The 21,394-nt window shown below is 33.5% G+C and overlaps 1 protein-coding gene across 5 annotated transcripts in view; it reads right to left on the minus strand.

Annotated features, from left to right (window-relative positions):
- Window positions 1-1,777: 1,777 nt before the first annotated feature.
- KPNA5 (karyopherin subunit alpha 5) overlaps window positions 1,778-21,394 on the minus strand; it is a 66,079-nt gene continuing 46,462 nt past the window's right edge. For 4 of the 5 annotated variants that reach the window (XM_031667474.1, XM_031667473.1, XM_031667475.1 and 1 more), the window contains 7 exons: window positions 20,945-21,044; window positions 15,065-15,228; window positions 12,972-13,050; window positions 11,485-11,610; window positions 10,712-10,839; window positions 7,600-7,778; window positions 4,979-5,241 (listed from right to left, as the gene is read on the minus strand). In XM_031667474.1, coding sequence (XP_031523334.1) covers window positions 5,054-5,241; window positions 7,600-7,778; window positions 10,712-10,839; window positions 11,485-11,610; window positions 12,972-13,050; window positions 15,065-15,228; window positions 20,945-21,044 — 964 coding nt within the window. In that variant the 3' untranslated portion in view covers window positions 4,979-5,053. Of the gene's footprint in view, window positions 5,242-7,599; window positions 7,779-10,711; window positions 10,840-11,484; window positions 11,611-12,971; window positions 13,051-15,064; window positions 15,229-20,944; window positions 21,045-21,394 lie in introns of all 5 variants that reach the window. The other variant, XM_031667471.1, reaches the window with a different exon arrangement.

The raw sequence follows: 21,394 nt of genomic DNA on the forward strand, positions 1-21,394 counted from the left end.
TGCTCCAGATTATCTGCAGAGGATTCCCCTTGAGTCTTCAGCTGAGTATTGTTGACCACATGTGACTGCTACCCAAGGCCTTCTAAAGAACCACCTGAAAGCACAAGGGGAAAAAATGTTTGGAGCCCACAATGATCAGGAACAGTTTAAGTTCCACTAGCCAAAGTGAAAATCCCTTGTAATTCATAGGGTAATAGAGTACTCGGAATGGTACTGACTCAGCAGTAAAATAAATGTTGTTCTGTGCCTGCCTTACAAAGTTTAAAAGCAATCCTTTGAATGTTCACATTTTTTCCCCTAGTAACTTGTGTTAAGAAGAACAAATATGGGAAATTCAATATCCAAACATGTAAATGCATGCAAATGAAAAATACTATCCATAATAAAAAAATCAATAAACAGAAACAGACCAAGAAATGACAGAATTAGTAGCAAGGCCATTCAAACAGCTATTATTGTTATACTTGCTGTGCTCAAGCCAGCAGAGGAAAGCTTGACTATGATAAAAACTGGAAGATATAAAATAGATCCAAATTGAATTTTTAAAGATAAAATACACAATGTCTGATATAAAAAATACACTAATGGAATTAAGAGACCAGACACAACAGAAGACTAGTGAACTTGAAGACGAAGCAATGAAAACTACACAAAATGAAAAATAACCAAAAATAAGCAAAGCATTAATAAGCTGTGTGAGTATTTCAGGCAGACTAAGTAGAATTGAAATTGAAAAAATGTTTAAATAATTGCTGTTTCCAAATTTGATAAAAACCATAAATCCATGGATCCTAGGAAGCTCAGCTAACTCCAAGAACAAGAATTGGTTGCTTTGGGGTGTAAAATACGCGTTTAAAACTTTGTGTTACTGGCATGTAATTTAAAAAACATACTGTAGCCTTGCACTCCCTACTGAGCACTTGAAATATGGCTAGTGCCAGTGAAAAGGTGAACTTTTGCTTATGGTGATGGCAGCATATCTCTATGAATTTATTAGAAAATCATATTGTTATTGCCCAAAGAAGAAACTTTGTACCCAGTCACCTCCCATTTCCAACTTTCCCCAGTCCCAGATACTAATTTATGTCTGTTTCTATAGATTTGTCTATTCTGAACATTTCATATAAATGGAATCTGGTTTCTTTCACTTAGCCTAATGTTTTCAATGTTCACCCATGTTGTACTATATATCCGTATTTCATTTTACTACTGAGTAATATCCCATTTTATGAATATAACATTTTACTTATCCATTGGCTGATGAACATTTGTTTCTACATTTTGACTACCATGAATTGATCCCTTTATCAAATGACACTCTTTATCTCCAGCAATAAATATTCCTTGCTCTGAAATGTACTTTGATATTAATATGGCCACTCCAACTTGCTTTTGATTTGTGATAGCATGGTATATCTTTTTTCCATCCTTTCACTTTTCACCAATTTGCTTCTTGAAAATGTTTTCTTAGAGGTAAAATACGGCCTTACTTTTTTATTAAAACGGATAACCTCTGCACTTTAATTGGCATGTTTAAATCATTAGTAATTACTGTGATTACTGATATAACTGGGTTTGATCTATCTTGCTATTTGTTCCATCTTCATTTGCTTTTTCTCTTTTTCTGTCTAGTTTTGGATGAGCTATTTTTTATAATTCTATTTTTTCTCCTTTGTTGGTTTTAGAAAGTAAATGGATTTTTAACCAATAATAGCATCTGTCTTTGTTCTGTTAGGAAACAACAATCTTAAGAAAAAATGAAATGGACACATTTATATAAATGCAATTTTAAAATATTTTATTATTTGTTAATATAGTGTTGTAACATTTCATAATATTGCATACTGCTCAAAAGTTGGTTTATTTAGTAGGGTAAGAATATCTTCTCTTCTTACTCCCCAGTCAGAATTTAAAGATATAGTATCCTTTTAGAGCTCTATTATATTGGCTCCTAAAATGTCACATTTCATAAAACCATGTAATGAATAAAGGTTAAGAACAGTTTGATTTCACAGTTTCACAAGCAGCCAGTAGATTGCTGAATTGAGAACCGCAACAAAAATTCGCTAAGACTTTTTAATATTTATTTTTCCATAATGCTCCGTCTTAAAAGAAGAAAAAAATATAAAGGCAAAGGTAATATATGCTTCTTTTAGTCCTTTATCCAATAAATCAACCTTTAACTGTAAATAGGTTTTACAGTTACCAAATGATATGTCAGTTCCGTGCCAGCAGAATTTATTACTTTTTTGCTTTCTTGTTCTGGTGTTACCAGTAAGTTGAACAAATGACACTAAAATTTAAGAACACTATCACTTAAAACAACGTTTTGAAATAAAACATAGTAAAAAGACCACACCAGTCAGTCAAGTGCTTATAAATATAAAACAAGCATAATTGCATAGATTAAATAGGAGAAATTCAGATTCAGACAAAAATGAAACACCAAATTTAATTAAATAAATGAAAAGGACTCTTTCAAGTATTTTCTTGATATTTGCATTAATGCTACATGCATTCCTCTTTATAACACTTTTTGGCATAGTTTATCTTGGATATAAACATAACAAATCTTAGAAAAACAAGTTAAAAAAGTATTTTTTCCCCCCACAAGGGCCAGTGAAGACTAACGAAAATACATTTTGGAGCATTTTATTTTTTTTCTTTCTTTCTTTCTTTTTTCCTGGTCAGGGCTCTGCCTGATGAAATATTTTAAATGGTATACTTGAAAAGAGTAGCTATATTTTTGTAGAATTTTAATAACAAAGTATTTGTTAGTCTTGATCCAATAAACTCATCAATAAGCCAAGTCAAGCCAAGTCAAGAGCTGGTCCCAACTGCTATATAGTGCTCTTTGCAATCAAATATAAAATTAATTACCCAAGTAATATATTCAAGGAAATAAATATAACTGTATTTAAATGCTTATAAAGTATAATTACAGTCTGTAGAGATATGTTTGTTTTACCGGCAAAATTTAAGTTCCCTTTCATAGGTCATTCTGTGTGTATGCATGAACACACACATATATATTATTTTTCCTTCTATAAGAACTATTTTGTTTGAAAAATTTGGCTTAGAAATTTATTATAGTGACTACAGGGTCCTCAAAATAAAAGGAGGCACAGCTGGTCAGTTTATGAATCATGCTGCATTATCAATTTTAATTGACTAGAAAGAGTAGAATACCCTGTCACCAGATACTTAGAACCATCTGCACCACAAAAATGTTTATCTGATAAATTCACCATCAATTTGGTAAGCTTTAATGTAACTACCCTGTTTTTTTAATACAGATAATGCAAAAGGAAATCATTTTATACTCAACTATATACCTTCCACTATGAAAAAAGGGGCACAGATACAATCTTCTACTTAATAATAAAAAAGGGCTGGCAGATGCACTCAGCATTATGAACATCATTTAAACCTGTATTTTACACCTGTAGGTTTTAAGTGTCTTGTCAAAAGCTTAGTTTCATGATACGTAATTTACAAAGTGATATATTCTTTAAAAGTACTCCTATATACATTTTCCTCTTGGAACGTGCCTCTGATTTCCAGCAGAAACATTACAAATACTATCATAAATGAAATCTTTCTTTAAAGAATAGACCATGAATCATATCAAAATTGCCTTAGTTCTCATCTTAAAAAGAGTTGTAAACTAAGTTTTAAGTAAGTGTTCTAGGTATATAATTGGACACGTAAATAGCCTATGTATAACTATAAATTAAAAGATTGAGTTCAACAGTAGTTGAACTGTGAGAGTAACGAACACACATATATATGTATAAATAAATATATATATAATTTTTCTATTGAAACCTGTCTTTAAAATTTTCAGTTTGAAGAGGTTTTTGCTGTTAAATCATAAAACATACATATTGACCAATCTGACATGAATGTAATCTATGATTCATAACAAGTAGCAGTATGACCCTCTGAGTATTACTAAAAGAAAAAAGTCTATCATAGATTTGAACCATATTAAAGAATCTTTAGCAATTTTCATTGTCATCATCATTTAGCATCCAAATGTTAAACATATTTAATAAAATTTAACACATAATAAGGTTATTTCTTCAGGATAATTTTGTCATTCAAGTACCTAAACTTACTATTATATAGAAAATGAAACTTCAATTACTGCTCTGAAAAATCAGAGAAATAATTAGTTATTATTTTAGATACGCAGCACTACTTTAGATTCATGATGACATCTCTTTCATGATGATCTTTAAAACAATGAGTGAAAAACAAACACTGTTTCAAAAACGGTAGCATATTTGGTTGAAATACAAAATATACTAATATATGTAGCACTTATATGTTAAAAACAGAAATATTTAAATGTTTTGTAATCTTTTTATGTGTTCAACATGAAGAACAGCTTCTCTCTTCACAATTGCCACATTTGAATGGATTATCAGTACAATATTTCTTCTGTGTTATAAATAAATTTTATAGGTATTCTGTTGCAATTTTTTGCAAAGTATAACCTACAGCACAGTGATATATATAATTTAAGGTAATAAATACTTTCACATTCTAATTTAGCATTTGCATTATTTCATGCTTCTGAAGCTTTTTTGTTTTTATTTCTGCTTCAAGATAGAGGTAGATTTAGTAGAGATTGGGTATGTAAGACTTACTGCCAAAATGCAATTATCAATAGGTTTACTGCTAATGTGCAGTTTCCAAGAATGTTTGAAAAAATTCAGAATCACTAAGTAATACTTCACCAAAGTTCTCCTTTTCAAGCTTAAATTACTAAATAATTGCATATTCAATTATTCACAAATAGATACAAAAATTCAAACAATAGAAGATATAAATACAGGCACAACAACAACAAAACTAAAACAACAACAAACTACAATGAAAGATTGCATCTGAATGGAAATTTTTGTTTCATTTTGCTTTCTAAAAGTGCACCAAATTCTCTTTTCTGTTCTATGTAAAAAAAGAAACATTCTTACTGACGCTGGCAACAAAGAGGAGTTACCTGAAGCTACCCTTTTTAGCCATAAATTTTTCTTCCTCCAGTATGTTAAAGTTGAAATCCATCCATTGGTGCTTCCTGCTGCTGAAATATAAACTGTTGTTGGTTTTCATCCACCTGAGGTACAATGCTGGGGTCATCTTCTTCTACACCAAAGTAATGTTCAATCAGATCAAATGCCTTCTGGTAAATTTCCTGATTTTCATGGCTTTGCAAAAACTCAATTTTATCCAGACCTATTATACAAAGCATATATATAAAAACAAATTGTTACTACAATTTCAATATATGTTTAAATCAAAATAATAAATGAACATCATCTATCACCTCACTGGCAATGGGACTGCTATTTTAATCTAATTGTTGCACATATTGATAGCCATCACTTATGGTTTATACTTCAAGAATGAGAGTATGTGGCAGTGTGATATGAAGAAGGACCATAGGCCTGGGAGTAAGATCACAGACACCACCCTGCTAGGTGTGTGATCTTGGCCAGGTAAGTTCAGTTCTTCTGTTTCTCAACTGTAAAATGGCAGTTTTAGATAAAGTAACTCCACAGGTCCTTTCTAGAGCAACTAACATAGCGCAAAAAGGGAAAGCAACAAAACAAATTAAATGAAGAAACTAAAACATGCTGAGCCAGAGAATATCAGTATGAAATAAATGTGTAAAATTTGCAAACCCATACAATAAAAGACATACAGATGCTGTATGATTTAACAGAATTACAATCTACAATTGAAACTGAAAGGCCTCATTTTGAAAGGATGACGAGAATCTATAGCAATAGATTTTACTGCTTATCAGAAAAAGTTCCACACATAAGTCTGGGTAGTGCTGAAAACATATTTCATTTAATTACAGATAAACCACTTCAATCAGATTATCACAGAATAAAAAAGCAGCAAAGAAGTCATATCTATATACGATCACAGAATAGCTCAAACCCTAGTCTAACTTGGGGTCAAAATAATGACTGTAGTAAGACAATACTCTTAAATCAATGACTAAATCTTGTATTCATGTAATGTCTTATCCAGTGATGTTATATAATTTGAAAGAAAGACAAAGTGATATCATGGGCTTTAAGAATCAAAAGTAAAAGTCTGAATCAGCCATACAATGTAAGTGGACTTAATACAGAAAAGTGAATATTTAATGCAAATAAAAGAAAATCAATTTAGATTCATGCCTTATCTAAAATAAATTCCATATGATTAAAAGTTTTAAGAACCTAATTTTTAAAACTTGGCAAATAAAAAAATTAATTTTCATCAAATCTCTGTGGAGGCAATGACTTTGTAAACTTCAAAAGAATAGAAAATTAGACTGAGTTATTTACGTTAAACATAAATGAACATGGGATGTTTTATTAAAATAAAAGAATGTACTCAATGGACGATCTGAAAAAAAAACAGACCTAGGAAAAAGCCATATCAAAATAAACTACTATAAAATAAAATTCAAATTTTTACCAAAAAAAAAGTCAAATAGATAACCAAAGTATAATAAATATGCAATTTGGATGAGGAAATAGACTAACTCATGAAAAATACATACTACTATCTATAGTAAGTAAACCAAAAAAATGTACATAAAAGCAACTTGGTGTACTATTTTACATCTGCTAAGTCCGCAAAAAAAAAAAGTATGAGGTTGTAGAATAGATTCATACAATGCCAGTAACTCTGTCAGCAACAGGCCTTTGGAAAGCAAAATGAGAAGACATATCAAAAGCTTAAAAAGAAGTCAGTGCCTAAGACTCAGCAACTGAATTCCTGAAAATTTATCCCTGGATATTAATTCCATAAAAGAAATAAATTTATACACAGAAGGATGCTTATTTTGGTATACATAAAGTGATAAACTGGGAACAAACTAATGGTCAACAACAGGCTATGGTTAAATTTCCATTCAAATGGCTAAAACTTCACTCAATATATAACATTATGGCCAGACACAGTGGCTCATATCTGTAATCCCAGCACTTTGGGAGGTTGAGGTGGGCAGATCACTTGAGGCCAGGAGCTCGAGACCAGTCTAGCCAACATGGAGAAACCCCATCTCTACTAAAAATACAAAAATCAGCCGGGCATGGTGGCATGCACCTGTAATCCCAGCTACTCAGGAGGCTGAGGCACATGAATTGCTTGAACCTGGGAGGCAGAGGTTTCAGTGAGCCAATATCACACCACTGCACGCCAGCCTGGGAGACGGAGTAAAACTGTGTCTAAAAAAAAAAAAAAAAATTACATATTTATATATAGTATATATATAACATTATGTGGCCATTATAATAAAAAGTATGTAGAAATTTAAAATTTCTCCAAATGTTAAAAAGTAGAACATAAAACTATACATACAATACAATTAAGTCAATGTAAAGTATTTGTGCATAAAGACAACGTAAAAAAAGGTAAATAATAAAAATAAATTGTTAGGGTAATAAAATTATGGGTGACATTTTAAAACTTAAAAAAATATATACTGCTTTTACAACAAAAAAAAATGTAGGGAACTAGAAGGGGAAAGTATCTATGACAGATAGTTAAGAACTGACTATAATTGCAAATTTTTAACTGATTGCTTACCATATGCTTCTTCAATGAGAGCACAGTATGGATTAACGCCGATTCCATTCTGCTTAGATTCTTGTTCTCCAAGACGTAAAATATTTTCAAGTCCATTTAAAGCCACTTGGACTATTTTGGAGTCCATAACAGTCAAAAGATCACAAAGTGGCTTAATGCAGCCTAAGGCTACCAAATACCTTCAGATTAATTTAAAAGAGAAGAAATGGGGAAAAAAAGATTTAAAAAGACTTAAGTACAAAAGTGTTACTGTCTGTAACAACAACGCAAAAATATTTTTCATAGTGAAATGTTATATAAGCAATTAAGAAAAAGTATTCCTATACAAATGTAAACATTACATATATTTAAATTCTCACATAGGAAACTTAAAATTTTCTTTACTCAACTATTCTCTAATTTAACATACTTAGCAATAAATGGTCTTGCAAAGACTATAAAATACACACACAAACTGGTACTTGGGCCTGTTTTTCATGGTGCTCATCTGAGCACTAAACGTATGTTCGAAAGGTTTTTGTTTTTTTTTTTAAAAGGCAAGCCCACACACACAGACACACACACACACACACACAGAGGTCATAAGGGGGTAGACAGAAATGGAAAGAAAGAAAAGACATCTAAATTAAACTTGAGAAAATTTCCCATAAAAACAATCACAGCTAATGTTCTAAAACATATGCTGTGTTTCAGAAGCGCAGAAGGCCTCTACGAACAAAACAGGCTCTCTTGTGAATAATTTTCATAAATAATATTCACCAACAAATTCCATTAATTTCTGAATGCGTGTCCTTTTCTAGTTATTGGCTGGTTTTTTGTACTCTATAATGTAAATTAAGTAACTGATTTGTTCACTTGGCAAAAAATTCGTATTAAGTACAAAGGTTAAAAACATACTATGAAGCCAGGCTGTGTGCCTTCAAGTCCCAATTCCACTCCTTATTAGTTTTGTGACCTTGAACAATTACTCTGTGTCTCAGTTTCCCCATCTTAAAAATGGGAATAATAATAGTACCAACTTCAGAGAGTTGTTGTAGGAACACAATAGACATTTAATAAAAGTTTCTGTCCCTCTTTAAAAAAAAATGTATATACCTTCACTGGAGCACTCATTTGCCCTATACTGTACTGTAATTGATCAAAAATATCTGTTGAATGAATAACTGCCTCACAGTTAAGAGATTAAAGGAGATAAAATACATGAAAGTAGCTGATACATTGCTGGTGCTCAATAACTGAAATGACTTAGCGCAATAACTGGCAATAGTAGGCACTCAACTAGTGGTATGGATGCAGAACTTAATCTGAGATCAAGAGGTCTTTTCCCATATATGCAGACTTAATGAAATGATTAAAGTGGTTAGAAAAATAATTATCTCAATTTGGGTACTTGATCCATACTAATAAATTAAAGGAATAATATACAGAGTAGATATAACCATAAAAATTAATTGAAAAAATACAACTATTTGCAAGTGAACAAACTTGCAGCCCTAATAAAATAAAAATAACATCAGCATTTAAAAAATACAAAATAGAACAAAGGAAGGATCTTGATTTATTACTGCTTGTATCCATGACACAAAGTGGAAATACTGATTAAAGCAAAGAGAATAGAAAATAAAAGGCAGAGACAGATGTTACCAATATACACCAATATAAATTTGAGAGAACAAGATAATACTACAAATTAAGGCAATAAAAGACAATTTAACAATAGGTAGATTTCAAAATCATGTGATTTATAAAATAGCATTGTAATTTGACTTGTTTTATAAATTGAAAAATAAATCAAATATGCATTAGAAAATATTTTCTAAGAAGTCTAGTTTCATGGAGGGATCCTCCAAACAAGACGATTCTGTAGAAGTAAAGCTTTTAATAGAGGTGTAAGTGAAACTTTGCTATGTCAGATAAAAAAGAGTGAAAGTACATGATAAAAAGAGATTCAGGAATCAATACTGACAATAAAAATTACGATGATTACAAATAATAATAATAGTAGCTATTCTTAGTTATTATCTATTAGTTATTAATAATATGTTTAGGAACTGTGCTGACACTTCAAAGACATAAATTTCACTTAACTATCAAGATACAGTCCCTCAGTTTCATCGGAGATTGGTTCCAGGACACCCTTCCTCTCAATACCAAAATCCACAGATGCTCAATTCCTTTATACAAAATGGCATAGTATTTGCATACAACCTATGCATATCTTTCCATGTATTTGAAATCATCTTTAGATTATTTATAATACCTAAAACAATGTAATTGCTATGTTACTAACGGTTGTATTGTGTTTTTAAATTTGTATTATTTTTGTATTGTTGTATTGGCATTTTTTTACTGTTTTTTTCTTTTTTAATATTTTTGACCTGCAGGTGGTTGAATCCACAGATGCAAAATCCAAGTATATGGAAGGCTGACTATACTACCATTACTATTTGTTACTGGAACTCATTTTTTAAAATGAAGAAACTAGATTAGAGGGGTTAAATGACTTTGTCAAGACCACACAACTTTTACTGAAGGAGCAGGATTTGAAATCAGGCTGACTTAAAAGTCCATGCACCTATTATTTATATTGTCAGCAGAATAAATAAATTTAAAAAGCTTAGACTCAAAAAGCTAATATTTTAAAAAGGTAACTAGTATAGAAAAATAAAAGTAAGATACTATCCATAGGCAAGGCTAACAGTCAATGAGGAGCAGAACGTCACCATATAAACAGTGTCTATTTCACTTTTTATTTAAAGAGGATATTCAAATTTGTTAGCCATTTCTATATAATAAAGCTATATTTTTGTGATTAAAAAATATTTAATGCCCATGACAGTGTACTCTACAAATTAACACAGACCGTTCCCATTTGGATTTTTAATCTCTGATTTTTCATAAGCAGCCTATCAAGGAGAATGATGTTATATTTTAAATGAAAAAAACAAAAAAACCATTGTGAATGAGTAACTGATATAATACATGCTGTCATTTCATATTATCAAACTGACTTAGAAATAATACTTTAGTTGCATCAGTAAATAAAAATACGTTTTATTTCAACTTTTGTCTCATTTACATTTAAAAAACAATTAAAAAGTGTATATCATACCTTATTTGCTCTGGAGTACCTCCTGATGTCGCATTAGTTATAGCCCAAGCTGCTTCTTTTCTGGTACGAAACTCTGCTTTCTGAAGAATCTCAATCAAAACAGGAAAAATATTTGCATCTATAACAGCCTGAGAGGGGGAAAAATATATAATCAGTACAAACACTGTTTCTAAAATATTACCAGTAAAAAAAATATTGAAACTCAATGGCTTCAAAATGTCAAGGTTTTTGGAAATACTTTTCCAAGAATTTTTAATTTCTATTCTATCAGCAAACTTTCAAATATTTTTCTTTTTACATAGGAAATTGGCTTTTTAAAGACTGGAGAATAACAAAATATAAATTTTAGAGATGATAAAGCATAAGGCATGTGACTGATGAAAATGGATAAGTAATCACTGACACAAAAAGCTTGATAGGACCCTAATAAATCATTAAAAGCTTTGAGAGGAAGATTATTGCATAACTTATTTAAAACTAATGCAAAAAATATATATATTTCTAAAGACAAACCATTATGTGTCAGGCACTGTGCTAAACACATACATACACACACACACACACACTCTTGCTATATTTCACTAGAATACTACAAGTAAATGTTATTATTTTAGAGGAGGAAAGGCCATGTTCTTTGAAATACTTTTTCAGTATCTTTTTAAAAAGGAATCTTTTTTAGTAACTCAATAAAAAACATTTAAAAAGTGTTAACTTTTGTCCAAACTGGTTTCTTAGACCTTGCTGTTCTACTCTCAGATCTGGAGGGTAGTTACCTGAATCTGAGCTCTATTTCCAGCAGTGATGTTAGAAACAGTCCAGCAGGCTTCTTTTCTAATTGACTCCTTTGGGCTACTCAATAAATGTAAGAGACAGGGTAATGCAGAACAATTCAAAATTACCTAAAACAAGTTAGAAATGGAAACAAAAAGTTTTATAGTAAATAACCTATGTGAAAAGCTACTAATGAATTATTTAGATGTACAAAAAACATTCTAGAAAATGAAATTAAGAAAGGAGAAATTCCTTCCAAAGGAAAATTTGCTGTCTTCTACACTTCTGCGATTGATAAACCTAGTCTCATGCCACTATAAGGAAGTGTCCTGTTTTCAGACCAATAAAATGAAAATCAGAGGTGTATCCTTCATATTTACAAATGTTCTAAGAGTTCAACTGATAAAACTGAAAAAAGATTTGGTGACTTGAGGTCAGGATCCAACCTCTAGTTTTGCCAAATGAATTGTTGAAAAATATATATATATCATACAGTCTGAAAAAAATCTAATTCTACAATAATTAAAAACATTAGCATGTAGAATCAATTGGCTTCATAAAAATTTTTACTATCTTACTCTTCTTCCGTAAACAAGTATATTCTGCATTGTCCCTTTACATTCTTTATTCCATTGCAAGATTAATTATGTTCCTATATTCAAAATACTCCAATGATTTACATTAAATTCATCTGGTGAAGAAGTGTGGAGCAGTACACCAGAAATCCAACGGAAAATTACAGTATATGTCTAGAATGGCATTTTCATTTAAAGAGCTATATTAAATGAATAACTGTCAATTACTAAAGAGCAACTGTTTAATAACTTTGATTAGTATCCAAATAGGCCTTTATGAAAGAAAATATGTAAGTTAGAATAAAAAATATACTGTAAAGCAGTAAACAAAGGAGAATCCAACGTGTTAAATAATTTAAGTTTCTCTATCTTCAAGAAAGATTGTGCTGGGCATAGCGACTCATGCCTGTAAGTCATACTTCAAGAGGCCAAAGCAGGAGGATCGCTTGAGCTCAGGAATTTGAGACCAACCTGGGCAACATAGCAAGACCCTGTCCCTAAAAAAATAAAAAAATTAGCCAGGTGTGGTGGTGCACACCTGTGGTCCCAACTACTTGGAAGGTTGAGGTGGGAGGACTGCTTGAGCTGGGAGGACTGCTTAAGCCAGGGAGGCAAAGGCTGCAGTGAGTCATGATCACACCACTGCACCCCAGCCTAGGGGAAAGAGCAATATCTTGTCTCGACACTGACTAAATAAATAAATAAATAATAAGATTGTAACCCAAATCTGGCTGGAGTTGATCTTGACAGCATATCTTCTTTGACATCTCACCATCCTCCAAGATACAGATACAGACACACACACAATTATGGTGATGTTAAAATCTTGATTAATATGTAATCAAGTTGTATGAAACATAAATTTTTTTAAGTCCCTTATGTTAACAACTTACGATACTCAAGTTTGAACTCACCTGTGTTTGAATATCATCACCAGTCACAATATTACCAACTGCCCTTAATGCAGGTGACACAACTTTATAATCATTGTGCCTAAAAATAATAAAAACATGAACTTAAATACTAGTAAGAATTTAAAATTTACACAAAAGTTACAAAAATACTACAAACTCCTGCAGGGTGTTCAGCCAAAGATCCCATTGAAGTTTTACTAATTATTCTGATAACCTTTATAACAAAGGATCTAATCCAGGATCATTCACTACAGCCAGTTTTCATGTCTCTCCAGTCTCTCCAGAATGGTTTCTCAGTCTTCCCTTGATTTTCATGATTTTGCCATTTTTGAAGATCATAAGCCCGTTAATTGGGTTTATCCAATGTTTTTCATGATTAAGACCCAGGTTATATACTTTGGCTGGGGGACATCATAAGTGCTATAATCTTTTCATTATATCCCAGTCTTTTTTTCCCCATTATATTGGTGCTGAATTCTGGTCACTAATTACGATGATGTCTGCCAGACTTTTCCACTTTACCATTATCGTTTTCCCATTTATAATTAATATAATTAATATTTTGCAACAAAATACTTTGAGATAATGCAAAATTCCACTCCTTAACCTACTTTTACCACTAGGTTTTAGTATCTCTTGATGCTTATTCTGAAGTATTGGTAATTATTAGTATTATTACCAGTGATGTATTTCTAATACTATCATTCCAACTACATGCTTTAATGTGGACTTATGGGTTTCGTATTTTATTCAATAAAATATACATTAATATAATTTATTTCAAAGCACAAATTGTCCCAGGTTTGGATAGTGAGAACCCCTTCAAATAGGCTTCTGTGTCCTTTTGACATCTGTCCATTATTTGAGCACTCATTACTTCCTGCATTCATCTTACATTTTCTCAGTCCCACCCCTGAAACCAGTCATTTCTCCAAGAATCATGGTTCCTTTTAATGGAGAGTAGTGTTTAGAAACTTCAATCTGAACTTCAGTTTCCTTAGCTTATTAATGTAGAAGTGTTACTGCTCCCAGGCCCTTCAAGAGGATGCACACACACACTTACACACATATATATTTACTTCTATACCTAGCTATGTTAAGAGCCATGAGTTCACACTGATATTTTTAGTTCTAATCTAAAATCATTACATTATTCAGGCTTTCTCCTCTTCCATATTTTTATCTCTATTCTCTGATAACAGCAAATAGCTTCTATTTTTCTAACCTCCCTATACCAGCCAATCTTCTACCTCAGCTAGACTGGTATCCCACGATGTGCTGGCTCCAAGCCCTGCTCCAGTCTGCTTATCTGCTCACTCCAGTGGGTGTCATTATCAAGTTTAGGCCCTGATCCCCCCTGCTGAACCTGCATGCCCACCCTCCTCTGATGCTGTCCTCATGCTGGGACCACAACTCCTTATCAGACCTCGCTTTGTGCCATCTACCTTGTTTGGCCCTACAACGGCTTCTTGACAAAAGAAGAAACGAAGGAAGATAATACATTTTTTAAAGAAGGTAAGAAGATGAAGTTATGAAGTTACAACATCTTTTTAAAACAAGTTTTCTTAAATGTTTTTAACTTCTTTGTATAGAAAAGCTGTTCTTTTTAAGGAAAATAGCTATAACAGCCCAGCAAAGAGAAACATGTTATCTTTAATAGAGGTGAAATACTAAATGGCTTTCACTACATGGACTTTTACTCAAATTAATTATTATAATGAAAAATAAACTAGATTATTCGTTCTGTGAGAGGAGAAACTATGTTCTATACTTCATTAACAATGTCTCACACAACACCTTAGCAGATAACAGGCATTCCATAAACACTTATTAAGTTTCTCTAACTCATAAAGAGATCACATTAAACTAAGGAAATTCATTTACAAAATAATTAGTCCCAACTACAAGACATAAGTTCCAAATTTTAGGGTCAACTTTCTAGGATTGTGTCTATTCTGTTAAGTGTAGGGTCAGTAGCTTTTTAATTTTCCCTGAAGACAGTGACTCTTTGAGATATTTACAAAGCTATTACTTGAATTGCTCATTTTAAATCCCAATCATACAATTATTAAGCATAAATTATTGATAGTTACATCAAAAGTTCCACCAATCTTCGACAGACTCCAGAATCAATGACTGCTTGAATTTTATCATTGGGTCCATCAGAGAGATAAGAAAGGGCCCAACACACGTCTGCTAACACATCTGGGTCACTGCTAAACAACAGTCGTGACAGGACATTTAAGCAAGGTGAAACCTGTAATGGAAGAAAGAGCATATCTAAATTTTTTCTCTATTTAAAGCCAAGTTTCCTCAGAAAAATATAGAAATTAATTTTAAAACAAAAATTTAATGTTATAAAAATTTATATTGCTTTAAAATTATAATCAGACATATGAATATGAAGCTGATTATGACTACTGTTAATCTTATATTGAATAAGATATGTAGTAAAATTTGTTTTAAAAAATAGTAAAATATTTGGGATCTCTTGTCTGTGTCTAAATCATACACACTCCCACAAAAAAAGCACACCAAAACTGAGAAGTTCAAAAGTTCTACTTAAGTGTTTGCTATGAGGATCACAGAATATAACCTAACTTTAATAAGCCTCACTTGACTCATTACATGTACTTATCTGGAAATAAATCTACTAATCATTTGAGGAACTAAGGTACAGAAAGTACAAAAATAAATATATTTGTGAAGGGTACTCAAGTGGAAGTTATTATTAATAAACTATTACACTGATAAGAATGCATGTAGCACCTAAGAACAGTGCCTGACATAGAGTAGGCACTCAAATGTTGGCTTTTTTTTTTTAACTCCCATGATCACTATTGATGCTATTTCCTTAAAGTTGTTTTTTTTTTAAAATAAGCAACCTAACATATCCCTTAGTCTTTCTCCTCAGTTAAGAACTATGTTAAGCTGGGCACGGTGGCTCATGCCTGTAATCTTAGCACTTTGGGAGGCCGAGGCGGGTAGATAACCTGAGGTCAGGAGTTCAAGACCAGCCTGACCAACATGGACAAACCCCATCTCTACTAAAAAAAAAAAAAAAAAAAAGAACTATAGTATATGTTATATACCCCACAAATAAAAAGTGATGACATTTCTCTTAAATGTTCTAATATTTTAGATGACTTTTCCCTTTAACCCTGTTTTAAAGATTATCAGTATATAAACCATTCTCTTCTGAAAGCAGTTACCATCTCTGCTGGGCCTGTCCTCTAAAGATGATTTTCAAGATTATCAGTATATAAACTATCGTCTTCTGAAAGGAGTTACTGTCTCTGCTGGGCCTGTCCTCTAAAGATGACCCTAGGACTCATGTACACAAATCAGTTAGCTTACAAAATAGGTATGTCCATCTGTTAGTGGGCAAATAAAATAAGCACAACTGGATCCTTCTCCAACGATCAAGCTTCCACCCTTGCCAACCTCCTCTTCCTTGAACAGAGAAATCAGGGTTTGTTTTTCTTTTTTTGTTTTGTTTTGTTTTTCAGACAAGGTCTTACTCTGTTGCCCAAGCTGGAGTACAACCTCCACTTCCTGGGCTCAAGCAATCCTCTAGCCTCAGCCTCCTGAGTAGCTGGGATTATAGGCGTGAGCCACCATATGCAGCTAATTTTTGTACAGACAGGGTTTCACCATGTTGCCTAGGCTGGTCTAGAACTCCTGTGCTCAAAACAATCCGCCCACCTCAACCTCCCAAAGTGCTGGGATAACAGGGCATGAGCCACCATGCCCAGCCAAATATCAGGTTTTTAAAGCAAATATAAAGTATGTTAAAAAAAATTAATATAGCTGACATATGTCTTTTCACTGAGTTAAAAAACAATGAACTAATACATATTTCCAGTATTAAGTGAGCAAAGTAAAAACATTTCTGCCCCAGTATCTTCTCAGGAAAAAAGAAAAGAAACAGAAATACAAATTCTAACTCTGAAAAAGCCAGTAGACATTAATAATCCTGTCCACAACATATAAAGACAAAAGTGAATAAAGAAACAGTAACCGATTCAGGAGAGAAAAGTGGAACCTTAATGCCAGGAGAGGGAACTACCAGTAAGAAGAAAGCTAATTTATCTCCCCACTGTCATCTCCAAATGCTTAGAAATCAGAGGCATCAGGTATCACAGACAGGAGGGGAAACGGTGCTAAAATAGAGGAAGAGATTAAAAATCCGATAAGCAGCAGGTTAGACTTTGGGTCCCTAGTAGCATTCTGAATGCTACCAAAGACTGGAAGTTTATTTGGAGGAGAAACTGGACAACAAAATGTGAATCACAGAAACTGAACTTTGGGATATAAAGCACAGTGGAGGTTGAAATGAAGCACTAGACTAGAAAGTAGGAGATAAGTGTAAGTCTGCATACTGACTACTGAAAACCTCTAGCTCTCTTTCAATACTCAGTTCCCAGATGTTTATTATTTGTATTTTTTATTTTTGAGACAGGGTCTTGCTCTGTTGCCCAAGCTGGAGGTACAATGGCATGATCACAGCTCACTGTTGTCTCAACCTCCCAGGCTCAAGCAATCCTTCCATCTCAGCCTCCTGAGTAGCTGGGAGGACAGGCATGTGCTACCACACTCGGCTAATTTTTTTTATTTTCTGTAGAGACAGGTTCTTACAATGTTGCCCAGGCTGGCCTCGAACCCCTGGGCTCAAATGATCCCCTCACCTCAGCCTCCCAAAGTGCTGAGATTACAGCATGAGACACAGTGCCCAGCTGCAGGATATTTAGTAGCCAGGTATGTTACCTACTCTATACCTCAACCCAATCTACCCATCTTCCAGCAAGAGAATGGAAACTCTGTCTCTGAAAAAACTGAATGGTCTCTGAAGAGAGACTGAAATTTAGTGTTCCTCAAAAAAATATGGTTTTGCTGCCCAATTATCCTACAATGAAGTCCATTTATACACTCATCTTCCAATCAGCTTTTTAGTTTCTTCCGAAATTTGTTCAAAGATCACCAGATAAATGAAGATAGCCTCCAACATTAAAGTGATTAAGACAAACCACAAACAAAACAAAAAAAGCACAAAGAAACAGAGATACCAAAAAACAAACAAACAAAAAACACTATAAATCCTTAGATATGACAATTTGCTGAGTCCATAAAAGAAGAGAATTCTACCTAAAGATGAGCAACCAGAGAGTAAGAAAACTAATTATTGAAAAGATAAAATACGATTGTAGAAATGAAAATTTCCAGCCTGGCGTGGTGGCTCACGCCTGTAAATCCCAGCACTTTGGGAGGCTGAGATGCGCAGATCACCTGAGGTCAGGAGCTCAAGACCAGCCTGGCCAACATGGTGAAACTCTGTCTCTACTAAAAATATAAAAATTAGCCAGGCATGGTGGCAGGTGTCTGTAATCCCAGCTACTTGGGAGGCTGAGGCAGGAGAATCGCTTGAACCCGGGAGGCAGAGGTTGCAGTGAGCTGAGATCGCACCACTACACTCTAGCATGGGTGACAAGCGAAACTCCATCTCAAAAAAAAAGGAAGAAAAAAAAGAAAATTTCAAAAAAAGTGAATGATTAAAAAACAAATCTCTCATATAAAATTACAGAAAATGTACTTAACAAACAAGCCTTAAGCCCCAAAATGTGATATTATTTCATAAGTTTGGAATACATAAGTAAACAACAGACAAAGTTTCCCTTAGGAGTTCACATTTTAGTGGAAGATTTTTAAAAATTAAAATACATATATAAGGGCCAGGCGTGGTGGCTCACACTTATAATGCCAGCACTCTGGGAGGCTAAGGCAGGCAGACTGCCTGAGGTCAGGAGTTCGAGACCAGCCTGACCAACATGGTGAAACCCCGTCTCTACTAAAAATACAAAAATTAGCTGGGCGAGGTAGCGTGCGCCTGTAATCCCAGCTACTCTCAAGGCTGAGGCAGGAGAACAGCTTGAACCTGGGAGGCGGAAGTTACAGTGAGCCAAGATAGCGCCACTGTACTCCAGCCTGGACAACAGAGCAAGACTCCATCTCAAAAAATAAATAAATAAATAAATAATAAAATTAAAATACATAAACAGAAAAACACATATGTTAAAAGGTGATTTGAAGAAAATAGAGTAAAAACGAAGAAGGTCAGGTATACTCATGGGCTGACAGCAGTTGTTACAGTAGGTAGACACAGACTTAAGCGGGGCATGAGAGGGCTGCTCCCCCACCCACTAGGAATGTCAGGTGATGGTTTGGCAATTATCACATTGCATCTTTAAAAGTGATAAACTTGGCAGCCAGTGCCAGGAACAGGCCATTTCCTGATGATCCTCACCTGTTGCACTAAAGTGTTAACTGACTGCGGGCACCAGGGAGATGCAACTTCTCAGGCATGTGCATTAAGAGACAAAATGGCAGAGTATAACTTTCCGGGGGTGGGGGGCACACTATTGGAAAAGGGAAGAAAGCCTCAGATGGGCATGCATACAACTTCCTAAACACACTGCTCATGCTCACCTCCCCCCAAGGGTAAGGAGGGCACTGGGCATGGAGGCAGCACACCCTTAAGGGAAGAATCATGGGAAAGGGGCCAGTCTATAGTCCTAGGATCAAGGTTAATTTAAACACGGCACTTGACCTCAGTGCCTGCTTGGGTCCCTTCCAAGAGTACTTTCCTTTCTTTCCTGTTCTAAAGCCTTTTAAATAAACTTCCACTCCTGCTCTGAAACTTGTCTTGGTCTCTTTTTCTACCTAATGCTCTCAGTTGAATTATTTCTTCTGAGGAAGCAAGAATTGAGGTTGCTGCAGACCCATAGGGATTTGCCGCCAGTAACTTGGATACCTTCCACTGGCACCACAGTGACAGATTACATTATTAAAAATAGTAGTAACAGTAGAGCTCATCAAAAATGTGACTTCTAAGCAAACAAAGATGAGGGAATCAGTCAAGTAGTTACCTACAAGGAGACTGTTGTAAGACAGTGGTTGTCAAAGGGTGGTCCATGGACCCCTGGGGGATTCCTAAAACCCTTTTGGGGGTATATGTGATGTCAAAACTATTTTCATAATAATACTAAGACATCATTCGTCTTTTTCATTTTGTTGACATTTGCACTAAAGGTACAAAAACACTGGCAGGTAAAACTACTGGCATGTCAGCACAAATCGCAGCAGTAGTATCAAAATGTACTGCATATCTTTGTATTCTTCACCTCCAGCTAAAAGGGCAGTGGATGGGGAAGAGCCAGTTTTATTTAAGAGTTAATGTGAATAGACAATTAAAATTACTACTTTTATTAAATCTCAACTCTTGAGTTTATGTCTTTTGAATATTTTATGAAATGAAATGAAAAGTAAAATGAGAAGGCATACTAGTTCATGATTTACCTTTGTAAATTACAAATGTATTATTTTTTATCCCCAGAAACTTCATCACTAGATCTTTACCAAAGTTTAAACTTCTCTTAGTGCTAGATACTAAATTTAGATACTAAATTCAAAAGAAGTAGAACGGTATTCTAAAAATTTACCCCCTTTCTGCCTTCCTAACAGCATCTTAAACAATAAAACTAAACTGGGAATTAATTAATCATCTGTATTTCTAGAGGCAAAATGCAGTGGATAGGGAAACAGATACCCTAAGATATAAAAGTTACAATGGAAAAGTACAAACGGTGAACCTAAAGGAATTATTTAATCTTTTGGGGGACTTATTTTCCTATAAATGAGAGAACTAGACTAGAAGATTTCTAAAGTCAAGTCCTTCATACATGTGGTTGCAGTGACTGCCTCTGGGCACAGGAATTTAAGGTGTGTTAGGAAAAGTACAAGGGACACTTCCTTTGTATTGTAAAGCTTTTGAATATTGTATATGTGCAAACATTGTATGGTCAATAAAGAAAATAATTACTAAGCAAAAAGCGGAGTTCCTTAAACATCAAAAAGCTATTATATAGAAACTTAGGTTTATGGAAACAGATTTTTTAATTTGTGTATTTTACTCATACCTTACTAAAGTTTGGAGGAGGGTTTTTGCCTCTACATAAATTTGAGAGGGCCCACACAGCATTTCTTGTTGTTGTGAGTCTGTTTGAATTTGTTAATAACCTGCCAAGAAAAAGGAAAAAAAGGAATTATCACCTTACATTCATTTTTCCTCTTCAGCTATCGTAACATAAAATTTCTCTCCAATATATTTTATAAGATATTCAAACTAGTAAAATAGGAAAAAAGAATCTAAAATTCATTATGTTTTCAGAAGCAAAATAAGCATATTACAGTTCTATTTTCTAAAGTTTGAATCTACAATCTGAATTCTTAAAAGAATTCTTAAGAGGATGTCATGGGAAATTTACTTATTTCTATATATATTAAAGAAAGAATACTAGATTAATTTTTCTTTTTTTTTTTTTTTTGAGACAGAGTCTTACTCTGTCACCCACACTGGAGTGCAGTGG

Source organism: Papio anubis, chromosome 6 (genome assembly GCF_008728515.1).
Source record: "Papio anubis isolate 15944 chromosome 6, Panubis1.0, whole genome shotgun sequence".
NCBI classification, from domain to species: domain Eukaryota; kingdom Metazoa; phylum Chordata; class Mammalia; order Primates; family Cercopithecidae; genus Papio; species Papio anubis.